Here is an 18,189-nt window from a genome sequence, read left to right on the forward strand (position 1 = left end):
TGGCAATGAAGAAATACGTGCTTATTTAAGCTGTCTGTGAATGTGCATGATGAATAAAAGTTTTGTCTTGATTGAATTGAAGATTCCAATCATCCTATTAAAATTCAGTTGTAGAAAATAATTTAATTAAACAAAGAAGATTAAATTTAACAAATTATGACAGAAGTACAGGTTACTCCACACTACTTAGTGTGATAACGTAATGATCCACATCACAGCAACAAAAACGGATTATATTTGGATATTGTCTTTTTTTCTTCCCTTAATTTCCCCAGCTGTTTATTTCTATGCTAATAAGTTATAATGGAAATGATTTCGTATAGGCCCTACATTTAAGAAAGAAAATAGAAATTCAATATCGGATCCTATGACCTATTGTTGTATCTACTCATATCGTAGGATTCTCAGAAATGTAAAAGAATAATATTTTTTTAAAAAGTTGAATTTTCTTTTTAGCATTTCTAGAGATATTTCCAGGCCAGTATTTATATATTTGCTCGCCCCTGTTCTCTAAAACATTTGCCACCACCGCACAAAATCCCCCCTCCCCCGAAAACGACCAATATTATAGTTGAATTCATAGTTTGGGGGGTTGCTGAGATGAATAGTGACAGTTCTAATCCAATTCAACTTCAAGGTAATACTCCGCTTTAAAGGAGGGAGTTCGGTGGCTCAGTGGTAGAGTGTTTACCTCCGGTGCTTGGGATCCCTGGTTCGATCCAGCTCGCGCCGTGTGGACTTTGTGGTGGACAAACACCGCACTCGTGGGTTTTCTCGAGGTTTTCCCGTTTCCTCCCACTTTCTTTATTCCACCATTTCATTCATTTTTTATCTTCACTATCTCCTTTATCCTAACCGGCATAAACGTGGGACGTAAAACTTAAAGATTTAATTTAATTTAATTTCCGCCTTAAAGGGAAGGGGGCGAGATTTTAAAAGTAATCGAAAACTACAGATATTAGTGTTGAATTCATAGTTTTCGAGGTCGCTGAGTTTAACGGTATCAGTTTTCATGATATTAAAGTTAATCATACCCCTTGGGGTGGGTGGGAGGGAGATGATATTTTAAAGATAATCAGATAACCTACCTAATTAGTAACTAGTGTAATTAGAGCAAATTAAACACAGTAACATATTTCTCGCGCCTCCGCAGGATCCCGCGGGTTGCTAGTTTTTAATGTTACTTTATAATGAATCTTTAAAAAAAAAAAAAAAAAAATCCAAAATTTTACCGCCCTGTGCTCAAGCACAGAATAGCACTTATCTAAATACGGGCCTACATATTTCCTAACAGCTGCTAAAATGGAGACTTTATGTTAAATATCCAATTTCCATAATTTATTACATATTATTATTATTATCATTATTATTATTAATAATAATAATAATAATAATAATAATAATAATAATAATAATAATAATAATAATAACCTATGTACAGTTTAAGTAGGAGTCAGAATGTGTATCAAATATCAATTCTTGTCCCTAAATAGAGTTTAGCATGAGAAGAGCAATATCTATTGTTTGACGCCATTGGTGTGCAGTCTTTCTTTCAGAAACAATGTTTCGGGGTGTACGCTTAGTATTCCAGGACAGGCACTGCTCGTACTATTCTATTTATTATTATATTATAGATGTATTATTTTGGTCTCTTCCGGGGGGCACTCTCAGAACTCTGGCGGGTAGTGCCCCCCCCCAAAAAAAAAACATGTCTGGAAGAAACACTGTTGATGTGTGATTGTTTCTTTGTTTTTTGCAGTGGGAGTTAGTGTGCGACCGAGATTTCCACCCGACGCTGGCCCTTGCACTCTTCGGCGTCGGGGGACTTATTGGCAACTACATTTTTGGATATCTGCAGGACAGGTAGGTACACTCAATAAAATATGACTGACTAATGGAACATATCACTTTTTTCTTATTTTAACGAACGAAGCGACTAATTGATAGGGTTGCCATAATTGTTTGATCCAAAATACGGACAAGCCTTAAAATGACGACCCATCAAAGATACGGTGCCCAAACACAGAACAAATATTCTGAAATTTCTTAATGAAAAATCACCATTTTAGGTTATCACACAGCTGTTTACGTAATACTTAAAACAGTATTGGAAACTAACATGTTTTATATTCTTGTCATTGACACAAATATAATAAATCATGCCATTAAATTACGTATATTAAATCTAACTAAAAGAACCCTGGAATGGAAAAATGAGACACTTTTTAAAAACATGCTTTTCGCCCGAGATTTTAGCGATTCCAGACAGAAATTTCGGGCAGCTCCAAAAACTGTCAAGTAGAGACATATTTCATACTTTGTACTATACGGACACGGACACGGACACAAAAATACAAACCGTCTGTACAAATACGGAAATATGGCAACCCTAGTAATTGACGTAAGTTTCTTATATACTATAAAGTTTTCTGGTCTGTTGTAAATGCTTGTATAATGGTTTTAACTAAGTGCTGTATTTTTACCAATGATCTATTCGCGAGACAGAAAATAAAATTATTATTATTATTATTATTATTATTATTATTATTATTATTATTATTATTATTATTATTATTATTATTATTATTATTATTATTATTATTATTATTCGTTGTTAAACAAATATTACTTTACTGAAATATGAAAACCATATTCTAATACCATCGGTTCTTTTAATTCGCATTTGACATTTCCAGTTTAACAACGAACAATGAAGTGCTTTCCTCATTATAAAATTTTGTATTGTTGAGTTGCCCCACACAATAACCTCATGGTTTGCTTCTATTTTTGAAGTTCTTATTTTATCCTAAGCACCAAATAATTGTATTGTTAAATTTGTTCTGCGTAGTGATATGATGCAAAGGGTCTTCTTGACATACATTCATTTGTCAAGAAGAAAAATGTACAATGAAAATTCAGCAAATTCTTTCGCTGAATGCTGCGTCTTAATGTGCTTACTGAGGCAATCTACAAATAAATAGCACAATTAAAAACTTCACAAAAATGTAAGTCTGCCATACTTTTTTTTTCATTAGAATATGGGACACTTTCGATTCCCCCTCCCCCCAAAAAAGAACTTTCCAACACAATCCAATGAACTATGGCTCTGGCTATGAACTACATTATATTAGGCGAAAGTTCCCTAAATTGCAACTATTTTTCTCTCTTCGTTCCCTCCAAAAGAATCGCCTTGAAATCTCATGATGACACCTTATAAAAATGCCTTACGAGAAAACAACATGCAACTAATCTCGTTATAGTTAAATCAGTCTAAATTCAAAACTACAATCTAAGTTCAATACTCTTCACCAGGCCCGTATCCACGAGGGGGCTAGGGGGGCCCTAAACTTTGGCTGGCCCCCTAAAAGTTTCACGGTAGGCTTGCAAATGAACTATAATATGGTGATGAAGTATAATATGATTGGGTCGGGCCCCCCCTAACTTCTACCGGGCCCCCTCTAAATTTTTGGGCTGGCTACGGGCCTGCTCTTCACACATTTTGTAATATTTATTTACTGAGCTGTATTTGCCAAAATTACATTATCATTTTAATGTGATGAAAACTTAGCTAATGTTTGTTCTTGCTTAGTGTGTAATTGTCAGGGCCGAATTTACATATTTCTAAGCCCTAGACCAAAGCACAAATCTGTGCCCCTAGCCTCTCAAAAAAAAAAAAAAAATGTTTATAATTCTTGTTAACTTGTCTAATGTTTTGCTGGAGAAAAAAGCCACTTGTCTTCCCTGTACTTGTATGTGTAAAAATACTCAAAGGAATCTTATGTTTGCTTGTTATTGGTATTGGAGAGTGTCCACCTTTCTACCAGATTGAATGGAAAAAGTAGCACTGCAAATTTTGCAGCCAACTTCATATTCATAGTTCAACTTTGTTGATTTCAGAAACGGATACTTCTTCTTCAGATTGTAAGAAAACGTGCCCTTCTTGTTGACACAAAATTGGAACACGTCAATTCTAATGTATTATCAACGATAGCTTGGCTCGTATACTTAATCAAAGGTTGCAGGTTGACCTTTGGCAAAGGCAAATTGTCCGTTGACTGCTAATGGACAATTGCAACTCTGCGCTGCGAGTTTATTGGCTCGTTCGCTATCAAATCGGAGAGGGTGGTGTGATAACTTGCTTGAAGTTGTTACATGTTACAAGTTACAGCATATTGTTCATTCATTAATTACACGATTCCTACCCAATATCAGAAGTTTTGATTTTTCACTTTTCGAATAAGCTGATGTTGATAGCAAAAATGGGACAGGATTAAAACACGGGGATAGCAAAATGGGACAGGATTAAAATATGGGACATTTGCCTGTCCCGATTAAATTTACGGGGATGCAGGACACTTGGGTCCAAACTCGGGACTGTCCGATTTTTTACGGGACGTATGGCAGACTTACAAAAATGGCTGTAAGTCATTTTCAATTCAGCACAGTGACTCTTTGTTGGCCGAACAGGGACGTCATTTGGGGTAGGCAGGGGCTGGGGTTCCAGATGACTTGTAATTTATTATGTGACCAGAATTGTTGTCAGTCTCAACTATACACAGGGTGTTTGAAAAAGAATGATCGGATTTCAAAAGTCCATAAGTATTGATAAAAACATATTACAAAAATGGGATAAATTACAAAATACTCACAGAATCATCAAGGTTTAGCTATACTATTACAAATGCTCTAAATATATCCACCACCAGCAGAACCACCATTTCCATCGTTTACGCCATTTTATCAGAAGTGAGAGGTCGACCTGGACTCTTAGCTTTGCATCAGTATCCTGTCTCTCTAAATTGGCGATACCAACGACGAATGCTTTTGGGTGCAGGCTAATCAATGCCAAAACGCAGACAAAAAGCACGCTGGGCCGAAATCACTGACTCAATCTTTGCAAACTGCAGCACACAAAACGCCTTCTGTTGAGCGGACGCCATGCGAACTGAGAAGTCTCATTGACTGACAACTAATGGCGATTTTCTAAAACTCTAGACCACGCCCATTCAAACAACACTCATTTCCTTGCCGGCACATTCCATTTTCCATAATTATTACCGTCCAAAATCAGGTTATTCTTTTGAAACACGTTGTATTTCAAGGCTTAAAATAAACTAATCTCCATATATTTTGTGACTTACCAGAAAATATGTTTTCCAGAGTTGGTAATCCTACAAGGAAACAATTGTCACTCTGATTTTAGTAAGACATATATTTTAATTAATTGTATATTAATATATTAATAAAAAACGTAAAACTCTTTTATATGTGGAGAATCTCGCTTCCTCCCCAAAGCAAAATCGTAAATGACGCTGTTGGTTAAATTTTGGACAAAAGCCTGGTGCTACTTTATCGCACTTTGGAGTAAAGTGTTAAAATGGTAGTCGTTAAATCGAGTACCTGATATAACGAGGAGTCAGTTTAGTAACAAGGTATTAGTGTTGTTATACAGCTGCCTAATAACTACTATTACAAAAACATTTTTTTAGTAAACGGATATAACTCTTATGAGGAATAATAAAGTAGGACATACATGATTTATAAATGGTTACGGGGAACGAAATATAATCTGCAACGAAGAGAAATAGTGAACATAGGAACAACGGATGGCAGCACTTCTACACACGTAAATGTTGGCAGAAAATGCAAGTAATCACAAAACTATTTACTACAAATAATAAGCAAATATAATACGTTGATTCTTACTTCATACAAATTTAAAATATACGGCGTAAAACTTTGCTCTCACACACACAAAAAAAAAAAAAAAAACTAATAGAAATTGTCAGCGCCGGTTACTAGATATTTATCATATCGCTGGAAGGCAATTTGCACGTCTAAACCAATTATTCCGTTTCATCACGGCCATTTACAATCAATATATTTCAGGTTTTCTTTCTTGCATTGTAACATTTAATCTAGAAGCTTTTGACAAGGTTTGGAACCCTGCCATGACTTACTTTACAAATTTCGTAACTACCTTCTACCATCTTTGCACATCCTTTCCTAATAGGGCAACTAGGTTATATTTTAATCAATGGAACATTATATCATCCAAACTTCTTGCAATCTGGCGTACCGCAAGGCTCATCTTTGTTTCCTTTATTATACTTATCGTATGTCGTCGACCTTGTTGTTCCTAATACCATCACAATATTTCAGTTTGCTAACGACATTGCTTTTTTTCACAACTACTCGCATTGTACGATCTCTTAATAAAACCATGCAAGTGACTATTGACACATTTGTGCGCTGGTGCTATGTATGGAGACTAGAGATGCAAAAAAGCCGGCTTTTTTGAATCGATGGTTTTTTTCACATAAAAAGCCGGCTTTTTTGGGAAAAAACGAAATTTTTGGAAATTTTGGCTTTTTTCATTTTCATGATTTTTCTGTATAAATAGCTTTCTTATAGTATATTCTATAGTTAGATAAGAATTCCATGACCTAGTTTCGCTCTGAAATTCACCATCAAGATGGATGGAGCACATGTTTTACGAATTAAAGCTAACATGAAGAATGTAGTATTTGAGGGAAATTTTAGAGGCTCCAGGCGAGGGGAAAAACCACTGACTTCTGATAACGGTACCTCACGCAAAATAATATTGTCTAGGGCGCTCTTGTTCCGCATTTCAATTATCTTTTATCTATTTGAAGATATCACATACTTACTGTAAAATTAGCGGTATTTTAATTTCGCGGAGATGAAGCCTCTTAACTAGCAGGCTTAATATTGGACTAAGAAAGAAATTGGTCAACTGCTATATATGAAGTATTGGATTGTATGGTTCAGACACTTGGACATTACGAAAGTTAGGGAAGAAATATGTAGAGAGCTTCGAAATATGGTGTTGGAGGAAGATGGAGAAGACAAAATGCGCCAATGAAGTTACAAAACGAAGATGTTTTAAAACGGATAGGAGAGAAGAGGACACTTTTAGACAGCAACTTTCCTAGGATAGCCAACTGGATTGGACACATCTTGCGAAGAAATTGTTTTCTTTATACCGCTATAGAAGGAAAGATGGAAGGAAAGCGAGGAATAGGAAGAAGAAGAGGAAAACAAGTTGGTCGATGATTTAAAAAAAATAGAAGAAAATATTGAGAGTTAAAAGAGAAAGCTGAAGATCGAGAATTGCGGAAGAAACATTTGCAGGTTAAAATTTAAAGAATCTGCTTAGATCCCTGCTTAGATCCCTGCTTGTGTGGGGTCCCTGCTTAGATCCTAGCTCGCGCTAAGTGAGCTGTATGGTGGACAAACCGTGTGCGTGGGTTTTCTCTGGGTTCTCCCGTTTCTTCCCACTTTCTTTATAACACCATTTCATTCATTTCTCATCACCGTCTCCCTCAGCCTACATGACATAATCGTGGAACGTAAAACTGAAATATTTCATTTTCCTACCTAGTGTTTAGCCTTCCTTGCTGGTCTGGTGTCTAGCTCGGAGTCCTGGGTTCGATTCCTGATGAGACAACCACAAAAATAATTTCACAATCATTCACTTTTATTAATCCTTCGTCCCCTTTAGCCCAAGGATCATAACTAACTAACTAACTAACTAACTCTATGGCCTATGGAACCCGGAGGTTCAGTGCCGCGTTCACAAAAGCTCTCCACTGACTTCTATCCTTAGCTAATTGCATCCAGTTTCTACTTTGTATTCCTATCTCTGCGAGATCCATCTTAATATTGTCCTCCCATCTGCGCCTGGGTCTTCCTAATGGTCGTTTTCTATGGGTCTACCAGTCAAGACTTTGAAAGCGTTTCTACTTTCTTCCATTCTAGCTACATGACCTGCCCACCTAAGCCTCCTAGACTTCACGACCCTAACAATGTTGGGTAAACCGTATAAACTATGGAGTTCCTCGTTATGAAGCTTCCGCCATTCCCCATTCTCGTTCCTCTTGGGTCCGAATATTCTTCTCAGGATCCTGTTCTCAAATACTTTCAGTCTATGTTCTTCCCTCAGAGTAAGTGACCATGTTTCACAACCATACAGAACAACAGGCATGATTATCGTTTTATATATTTTAAGCTTCAAATTCCTCGACAGAATTCGCGACGACAAGAGATTTTGAACCGAATAGTAACACGTATTCCCTGCTTTTAGTCGACATTTAGTTTCTTCGTGAATACGATTTTCGTCTGTTAATATTGATCCTAAATATTTGAAAGTATCCACTTTATCAAAAGCATTATTTAATATTTTAACGCCTCCACAATTTGCCGTATTACGGTCCCGACGCACTTCCATGTATTTAGTTTTCTCTGCATTTACTTCTAAACCCATGTCCCTGCAAGCGTTTAATAAGATCTCTGCATTTATTTCTACTGTTCTCCTATCATCCCCTATTAAATTTACATCATCAGCATATGCCATAACCTGGTGAATGCCGTTCAACTCTAGGCCCTGGTTGCTATCTTTGATTTTCCTTATGAAGTATTCCAGCACAAAGTTAAATAATAATGGCGACAACGCATCTCCTTGTTTCAGGCCATTTTCGATGTGGAAGCTCGTGGACAAAAATTTTCCTACCCGGACTTTACTTTGGGATTCATTTAAAAATATCTTAATTAATCTAATTAGCTTTCTCGGTATTCCAAGCTCTGTAAGAACGTTGTATAATGTTTCTCTCCTAACCGAGTCGTAAGCCTTTTTAAAATCAATAAATAGTTGATGTACCGGGGTATTGTATTCCCACTTCTTTTCGAGTATTTGGCGAATGGTAGCCCAAGGATCATAAAGGATGTTAAACTTAAAAAGAAAATTATTTTATTTCTTCCTATAGTTTGATTCCTCTTAACAGTGGCACAAACAGTACTTTGTAATATGCTAAAACATGGCAGTAAAAAATTCGTTTGAATCTGAGAGAAGCTCTTCTTTAACTGCCACACACACACACACACACATAGATAGAGAGAGAGGGGGAGGGGAGGGAGGGAGAAAGAGAGAGAGATGATAAAACCAACGCTAACTCAAACTTTATTGACATATGTCATTTTGAATGTAGCCGTTCGCTTGGGACTCATCCAATAACCCCCTCAATAACTATTTAACCAACGTAAACAAACCAGTGGCACCCTAATTGAGAAAATGTCCGACGCCATTATTCTCTCTGTATATATACTGTATGTTCTAATTTTTATGTGTCAGTGCACATTAAAAACTCTTCAAAATGAATAGAACAAAATATCTAATAATGAATTGTGTTATTTTGCATATTTGTTCTGCGACAAACCCCATCATGTATGTGTCATTTTATCATAATCGTTATCGTCGTCATATGGACATATTTAAGCATTGCCAATTCACTGCTGGATGAAGGTCTCTTCACCTCTTCTTACACAATCCTCTATCTTGCACAAATCTCAACTACGAATTTAAAATTTAAAATATTGTCAGAGTGAAGTAACATCTTGTTAGTGGTAACGACAATATAAACCTAAAAGGTGAAACGATGGATCAGTGGTTCAGCGTCAACCTCTGGTGCCTAGGATTCCTGATTCGATCTGAGCTCGCACCAAGGAAGGTTTTTAGTAGCCAAACACCATGTACCTTGTTTTCTCGGGATTGTGTCGTTTCCTCCCATTTTCTCCAACCCACAATTTCATTCACTCTCATAATCACGGTCTCTTTAGCGTGCACTGCATAACCATGGGAGGTAAAACTGAAAAAAAAATGACAATATAAAAGAGAAAAAGTTTTGCTGCCCTGTTAGCGTGAGTGAAGTGAATACTCACAACAAAAAATGAAGTGGTTAAAATAACTCACTCTTAACACAAGGCCATAGTCCTCTGCTTGATAACCATTTTAGCCTGTTAATAGCACGTATCGGTGTTGCGGTTAACACAGGCCTGGTGTGACCGATTTGACAGATCGGTGTGAAGATAATATGCTGGAATCTTACAGAATAAGGTGAATGAATGATGAAACGTGGAAATAGGAACAGATGGGTAGATATGAGATGAAAGCACATATGGTCGGTAAATTGTAAAGATTTGGGGGCCAATATGTCGTTATTTAACTGTAAATGACATAATGTCATGAACTGCTGAAGGGGAATATCAACATAAGTTGGTGGTGCATCGATACCACATTCGTATCGGAGAATATTAAGTATTAAAGGATGGTACTGAGCGAAACGTTTGCAAATATAATGTATACGAAGTTGTTCAAGATGTGTTAATGATAGCGGAAAGTTAATAATCTCATAAAGTAATCGTGGTGGATGTGGCAGGCTTATGCGTTATATTAGGCGTATATCATGGCGCTTGAGGATAGCAAACTTTTGATACAATTTTAGGAATGCAGACATACAGACTCTATGTTCATATGTTAATGTACTCAGCGTAAGATTTTATATATATTGAGTACCGTATGCACCTTTAGCCCCAGGTCGTACCAACTAACCGTCTGAGAGGTTTAAGTCGATTTTGCGCTTCACCTATGATTTTGGTGAGATGTGGAGTCCAGGTAAAGCTAGTGTCAAAAATGACATCGAGATACGTAACAGTTCTATGATGAACTTGAAATCGAAGTAGATTCGGGTTTCGGCGTACTCGAAAGCGGCGTCTACATTGTAAGAAAACTATAGTTTGTGTCTTGAAGAAGTTTATATTCAGTCTCCATTAGAGATGCAAGGGCTCGGAATAAAAACGGCTTTTTGAAAAAAAACTCGGTTTTTTCTGCTTCGCTTTTTTGCTTGGGAATTTTGGGCTTTTTTCAAATTTCTGCTTTAAATTGATAAAGCAGACTTTGTTTCGCTTCTCTATAACACAAAAAGTCATTTAATTAGTGGTTGATGCTGATAATAATATGAAACCTCGAAAATAAACTATGAATTTCGAAAAGATATTTCAAACGATTTTTCTTCAACATATTTATATTATGAATTCCAAAGGATTAACCAATGTATATAGTAAGAATTTTTTAACCTCCTATATACAAAAGTAAGCAGAGTTGACACGAACCATGGTTTGTTATGAAAATGCCAAAAATCCGTTTTGGAGGGGATGTTTAAACCAGGCTTTTTTGGTTTAAACCAGTTTTTTTTATTTAGATTCTTTGCTTTATGTATTTGTATTACATATTCACAGAAATAAGTTTGTTTCGCCTTGGTGTTATTATGCAACAGCGGGGTTATGCCGGAAAAACTCCATAAGCTTAAAAAAGTCCGGTCAGTAAATTTCTTAAATTGAGAAGCTCCCGCCCTAACCATCGGGAAAATCCCGTCATTGCTTGAAATGTAAGACAATAACGGAAAAATCCTGTTATTGCTTTGCACATAAAATTTAAAGGTCAACCTATCATAATCAGTACGCTAAAACTGAGGTATTAAATTACAAATTTAGTACGTAGATATCATTGAAAGTCCAATCCAAACTAATGTTGGAAGCTACGTAGGCAATCGATAAATTTTGCCAATTTCTATCAATATATTTAAGCAATCTTGGCTTCTTTATAAAACAACAGGCATTTAGGCATGCAGGAATATAAAATTTGGTTTCGTTTCGTATGTTTAGGATTAACATCCTTACGAAATACCGAGGTTATCAAGTAGAAGACTTTCGCTTAAACTGACATCTGAACGCTACTTGGTTTACGCATGAAAGAAGGGATATGATTCGACCGAGAATTGAAGGCATGAAAATGACAACCAGATAAAGACCAATTTCTAAAAAATGAGATTTCCATATATTCGAAATCTATGTTCAGTGGTCTATCAGTGAGTGTGAAAACAAGAGTTGTATGCTTACCCATTCCCCCACCAGAGGGCTTTTAAACTTACCCGTTTTTTTTGTTGACAATGACAACCAGACAAAGACCGGATGTATCTGGTTTTCGTTCTCAGTTTCTGAATAAATATGTTCTGGCTTGGTTGAAAAGCTTGCCTTATACAAAAAGGTCGGTAGCACGCCTCCGATGGATATGAGAGGGAAATCTGAGGGTTTCAGGCAGTGTTTCCTTCAGAAACAATGTTCCGGGGGGGGCACATTTCGTATTCCGGGGGGGTCATTGCTGGTACTATTCTATTTATTATTATATTATAGACGTATTATTTTGGTCTCCTCCGGGGGGCACTCTCAGAGCTCCGGGGAGGCAGTGCCCCCCTAAAATCATGTCTGGAAGAAACACTGGTTCCAGGGTTAGTAAAAAGCCAGAGAATGTTGCGCGTCAAGTAATAGAATACATCAAATCTTTTCCTACCAGGAAATCACACTATTCTCGAAGAGATTCTTAGAGAGAATATTTACAACCGGACCTTACTGTAAAAAAAAAAAAAAAAAAAAAAAAAAAAAAAAAAAAAAAAAAAAAACCCGCATGAACTTTAATTGGAGAAACATGAACCAGAGGTTTTCCATAATATTTCTCAAGGGATCAAATGTAAGCCAGAAATTTCGTACGAATATTATAATAATGGTTTTAACAGCACATTCAATTTAGCTTTTGGTAAACCTCGCAGTGATGTGTGTCCTACTTGCGACGAATTAAAAGTCAAAATAGATAGAGCAATCGATGAGGATAAAATGAACTTGCAGTGTGAAAGAGAGGTGCATTTGTTAAAAGCACGAAAATTCTATGATGATTTGAAAGAAAAAACAAGCAAGCCCAGGAAGATCCATCAGTCGATATTTTATGTTTAGACTATCAGCAGAACTTCCCTCTCCCTGTTCTACCTATTGGAGAAATATTATACAATAGATAAATATGGATTTATAACCAGTGCATTTATTCTGCCAAGACAGGAACATCAAAAATGTACATGTATGACGAAACAGTCACAAAAAAGGGAGCAAATGAAAGTGTGTCTTTCCTACCATTACATCGAAAATTTCGTGGACCCTAGTGTAAAAACTCTATACATTTTTACAGACAACTGTGGAGGACAAAACAAAAACGTAACTCTTGTCCAGTATTTATCCTTACTTGCTACTACTAAGAAATTTGAAAATATTGTTCATCACAATCCAGAACGAGGACACTCATTTCTCCCATGTGACAGACAGTTTGCACAGATTGAAAAACTCAGACGCCAAAAAGAGTATATAACTACTGGAGGAATGGTATTCACTTGTTTAGAGAGCATCCATAAAGTTTTGCGTCATAAAAGTTCAGCAAAACATGGTCAAGGACTTTTATAATTTCTTGGCACCTTGGTTCGTTAGGAATAAGGAATGCGGACAAGGCGTTCAAAATCTCTACTTACAAGGTTTTCCAGTATGAAGACAAAAACATTTGCGTATCCCACGGACACTCTCCGGAAATAGAATATGATTGTTTTATCGGAGTCAAGAAGATTGCAGACATTAGTGAAGTAAATCTGAGCAATGCACCTCGAGCTTACTACAACTCCCTTCCAATTAGCGCAAAGAAGTTGCAAGATGTGCGCAAATTGTGTTCCAAATACCTCCAGACATTTATAAAGGATGGTATGTCAATCTTCACTGTGTAGAAATTGAAAATAACACGAGTGATACTGATACAGATATGAACAAGTAGCAGACATTTTTAGTGAGTGTGAAAAACAGATATCTCCATTTGCATTTTTGTATTTCTGTAATAATGTTCTGTAATAATAAAAAATAAAGATTTTTTTATTATTAACTATAAGTGTCTTGTACAGTTAAGAGTTACACTTAATTCCAACCATGTTGTAGCAATTATACTGGATATACGTAAGTATTCTTTGGTCTTTACCTTGTTATCACTCTCACTCAGTTAATATTTTTATCTGGTTTTGTTTTCTACGTCTCTTGTAAAATTAGCATTTTGGTCTTTATCTGGTTGTCATTTTCATGCCTTCAATTGAACATGGGACACATTGATTAAAAGGTGAAAGGGAAATAAAACTATTGCAGGTGGTTTGATATCTGGAAACGTCACCATGAAGTTCACACGATTCGCATTTTTCATTCTTTTTATTTTTTGGTTTAAACCAGTTATTAAAAAAAAAAAAAAGTTGGGGTAAACCAGCCAACCATAAAAGTAAACACTTCTTTTTTTAAAAAAAATACACAAATAACTAGCAAAATTGTATGTAGTATTTTTACTTCGAAATATTTCATACCCTCTTTTTGAAACAAAATAAAATTAAAATAAAACATAAGAGAAATACTTAGATTTATATGATACACTTAAAAGCTGCACATCTAGATCTTTTGGTTCTGTATATTCTTGACATTCTACAGTTAAGTTTTATATAACAACCATCATGGTTTACCCAATCCTCAAGTTTTCTGAATTTTTAACAAGAGGGATTCAACATATCATTACGGAACTTCACCCCCCCCCCCAAAAAAAAAAGGACTACGGAATATATTTAAGTTAAGCTAAATACAACTGCACAACAAACATGACTGAGTGATTAGCTTTTGCGCTTCTATCGGGAAGTCCGGGATTCAATCCAGCATTCGACCATTCTGACAAAGCTTTTCTTCATTCCATCTGTAAAGTAGAAATAGTGCGTGTACTGTGAGGTGAGTTGGCCGACTTCCTTTCTTATTATTTTTAAATCGTTATTAAGATTAATTACCAGCAGTGACGGTTTTACGAAGGTTAGGGGGGTGGTCTTTCGGACTGAAATGAAATGAAATGAAATCTTTGAGTTTTACGTCCCACGGTTATGCCGGTTAGGCTAAAGGAGACGGTGATGATGACTAATGAATGAAATGACGGAATTAAGAAAGTGGGAAGACCCCGAGGATAACCACCTCCAGTCCCCCTCGCCTGGAGCAACGAAATTTAAATCGCGACACTTGCGGCACGGTTAACTCCAACTCCTTGTTCGTCAATATGAAAGAAGACATTTGTGGTCCTTCAGTTAGAGAAGAGGTACGTACACATAGTCTAGACCAGTGGTTCTCAACCTAATTCCTATCACGATCCCCATTTTATCACATCCTCTTGCCTGCGACCCCCTTATAATTTCTGGTTTGTAATAAGATTGTGTGGGATTTTTAATATACCTATTGTGGAGATGTCACGATATTCATCTATTTCTATAATAGTAGAATCCATTTCTTGTGCATAGTGGATACAGTAACTTTCCTAATAGCGAATGGATGAAAATTAAATTTTGTCAGTTCATTTATATTACAAGTATCGAATAAGATCCGTTATATTGTTTCAAAATGGAGGCCGTTTGAAAATTTTAAAACTTCATGACTCCCTTAATTTTGAGTCACATGATAAAAATAAAATAATTTTCATTTTTGGCTTTAAACCTTGGATAGTTTTATAAATCCAAGTTATGGAGTATTTTAAATGACTTGATAATGTGCGTCGCGAAGATTGCCGCACTAGTGAAATCACACCATGTTCAGGTATTTCATTAGCTTTCAATTTTCATTATACTTCAAAAATGCAGGTTTCTTCTGCATTTGTATTTTTCTGGTATTTCAATATGCAGTTCTCATTAGTATCATATCGTACCTCTTTCATTTAAATTGCTTTTTAAGGTTGGTTTAAAGAAACAAGTTTTGCCGATAAATGGCACTACAGTCTTCGTATCTCTCCCATGTATTTTTTATCTTTCACGAAAATTCACGATTTCTCTTACAAATTTAAACCTACAGACTTCAAATTTTTAGAAAAGGAACTTCATAATCTATCGAAAGTAGAATTTTCTTCATTGTTGAAATGGCTTGTTTGTTGAAATAGATATCCAAACCTTTAACAATCGAACTTTTTCAACAATTAAGAAAATTCTAAATAAAAAATCGGCACGGATTCTTCCCTTTAATAGGTTACGAAGTTCCTTCTCTAAAAATTTGAAGTTTCTAGGTTGAAATTTGTAAAAGAAATTGTAAATTTTCGTGAAAGGTAAAAAATACATGGGAGAGATACTAAGACTGTAGTGACATCTATTGGCAAAACTTGTTTCTTTACACTAACCTTAAACAACTCTGCACCTATTGAAAATGTTTAGTAAATCTATTTTTTGTTGTTCTTAACAATACGTATAATTTTTATAATAAATATTTTCCAGTATTAGATTGTAATTATATTTATCTTCTCCGCTTATCTTCGTGGCCCTATGAAATTCCTCGCGACCCCCCGGTTGAGAAACCCTGGTCTAGACGGTTATGCAAACACCAGGTCAGAAGTAGAGCCAAAATTAGCCTCCAATGAATTTGTAATTTACTTTCAAGTTTTACAGCTAAATCAGTCATTATGTTTCACAATAGTCAGTGAAATTTATCATACAAAGTAGAAACAGTAATACATGTAGCTAATGATGAATACAGTACAATAAGATAATCATAACTAAATAATACAACGTGTTCTTTATAAGAAAGAAATGTTAGAGTACAGTAGACTCCCTAAAACTAGACACTCGATAACCCGGCAGCGCGCTTGTTAATAGAGATGCGCACGACTCGAGACACACTTTATAAAATTCGAAACGAGTCGATACAAACGCATTTCTCAACTCGAATTTTTGAGTCGAGACTCCTCGTAAAAATCTCGACTCGACTCAAATGTCTCGAAAATATTTCTATAATTTTTAATATTATTTTGAAGAAACACTCGGCACGAGAATTTTGGAAACTGCAGGACTTGTCCGGTATTCGAGGAACTCTGTGGTGAGTGTCTTCAAAAAGTGACTAAACCAAGAAGAGACGACGTCCTAACGTCGGGGGATTGGGCGGCTCCCACCTCATTACAGGTGTCGGACGTCGTAGGCATGGCAGACTGATAAAACAGGACAGGCAGCGAACTGTGGCGGAACTAACATCAGCTTTTAATGTTAGGTAAAGTACAAGTGTGTCTGAACACATAGTGCACAGAACTCTCCTAACAATGGGCCTCCGCAGCCGACGACCCATCCATGTGCGAATGTTAATACCACAACATCGTCAACTACGACTGAAATGAACACGTGATCATCGCCACTGGACCTTGCCATAGTGGCAGAGCGTTGCATTGTCTGATGAATCCCGATACCTTCTTCATCATGACGATGGGAGGGTGTGAATCCGTCGTGTTCCAAAAGAACAGCTCCTTGACACCTGTACTGCGGGACGGAGACAAGCTGGCGGCGGCTTAATTATGCTCTGGGGAACATTGACGTGAGCATCCATGTGTCTAGTGGAGCTCGAGCAATGTACCATGACGGTCGTGGCGTATCGCACACTGCGTGCAAACTACGTACACCCTGACATGACGACCATGTTTCTCAACGGTAGTGGCATTTTTCGACGAGATAATGCAGCATTCACAAGCCCAGGAGTGTGATGGAGTGGTTCGAGGAACACAGGGACGAATTCCAAGTGATGTGCTGACCCTCCAACTCGCCAGATCTGAACCCAATTGAACACATCTGGGATGTGATTGAACCTGACGTCAGAGTGCATCGCCCCTCTCCCCAGAATTTACGCGAATTGGGTGACCTCTGTGTGCACATGTGGTGCCAACTCCTCAGCGACCTACGAAGGATCATTGCGTCCATACCAAGACGTGTCGCCGTTGTTATCCGTGCCAAAGATGGACATACTGACAATTAGGTAGGTTGTCATAATGTTTTGGCTGATGTGTGCGCATATTTTAACTCGTATATTCTGTCTCGAAATTCGAGTCGAGTCGAGACAGGAACTGTCGAGTTGAGACAGAAACATATTTTCGAGTCGAGACAATATTTTCTCAAGACGAGTCGAGATAGGCTTAAATCTCGACCCGACTCGACTCGTGCGCATCCCTACTAGTTTATTTTCATTATAGACAGCTTTATGCCTTCATAAAGTATATATATCTGGGGTCTGTCTTATCAGGTAAATATTGTACAGTGTGTATTCATTAATTTTCATTTTCATGTGTAGTAAAGGATCTATGCCTTTATAAACAACGTGCTTTACCTTTGTTTAAGGGTATCTGCTCAGTGTATTCTCTGTTGTATTCTCAGGCAGGCAGGAACAATACAAGTTCAGCATTGTATTTTCTGATGAAACACTCGTATTTATTCCTTTTTAACTCCATATCCGATAACCCGACATTTTTACAAACTCGGCCATCCTATGGTACACATTAGGCCGAGTTTTTGGACTCTACTGTAATAGAAAAGGCTAATGATGAGTCAAAACGCGTCCATCGATTTATCAACAAAAATTACCCCAACTTTTACAGTTGCTCAGTTTTCTCAGTGCATCGTTAGTGCACTTAAGGCACTAAGCACTAACGTTAGTGCTAAAACA

At 36.7% G+C, this 18,189-nt stretch overlaps 1 protein-coding gene across 1 annotated transcript in view; it reads left to right on the top strand.

Annotated features, from left to right (window-relative positions):
- LOC145675955 (beta-alanine transporter-like) overlaps positions 1-18,189 on the top strand; it is a 385,199-nt gene that overhangs the window by 202,608 nt on the left and 164,402 nt on the right. The window contains exon 3 of the mRNA XM_081746772.1: positions 1,760-1,863. Coding sequence (XP_081602898.1) covers positions 1,760-1,863 — 104 coding nt within the window. The remainder of the gene's footprint in view (positions 1-1,759; positions 1,864-18,189) is intronic.

This window comes from Thermobia domestica, chromosome 18, assembly GCF_964235325.1.
Source record: "Thermobia domestica chromosome 18, izTheDome1.hap1.1, whole genome shotgun sequence".
Lineage (NCBI taxonomy): Eukaryota > Metazoa > Arthropoda > Insecta > Zygentoma > Lepismatidae > Thermobia > Thermobia domestica.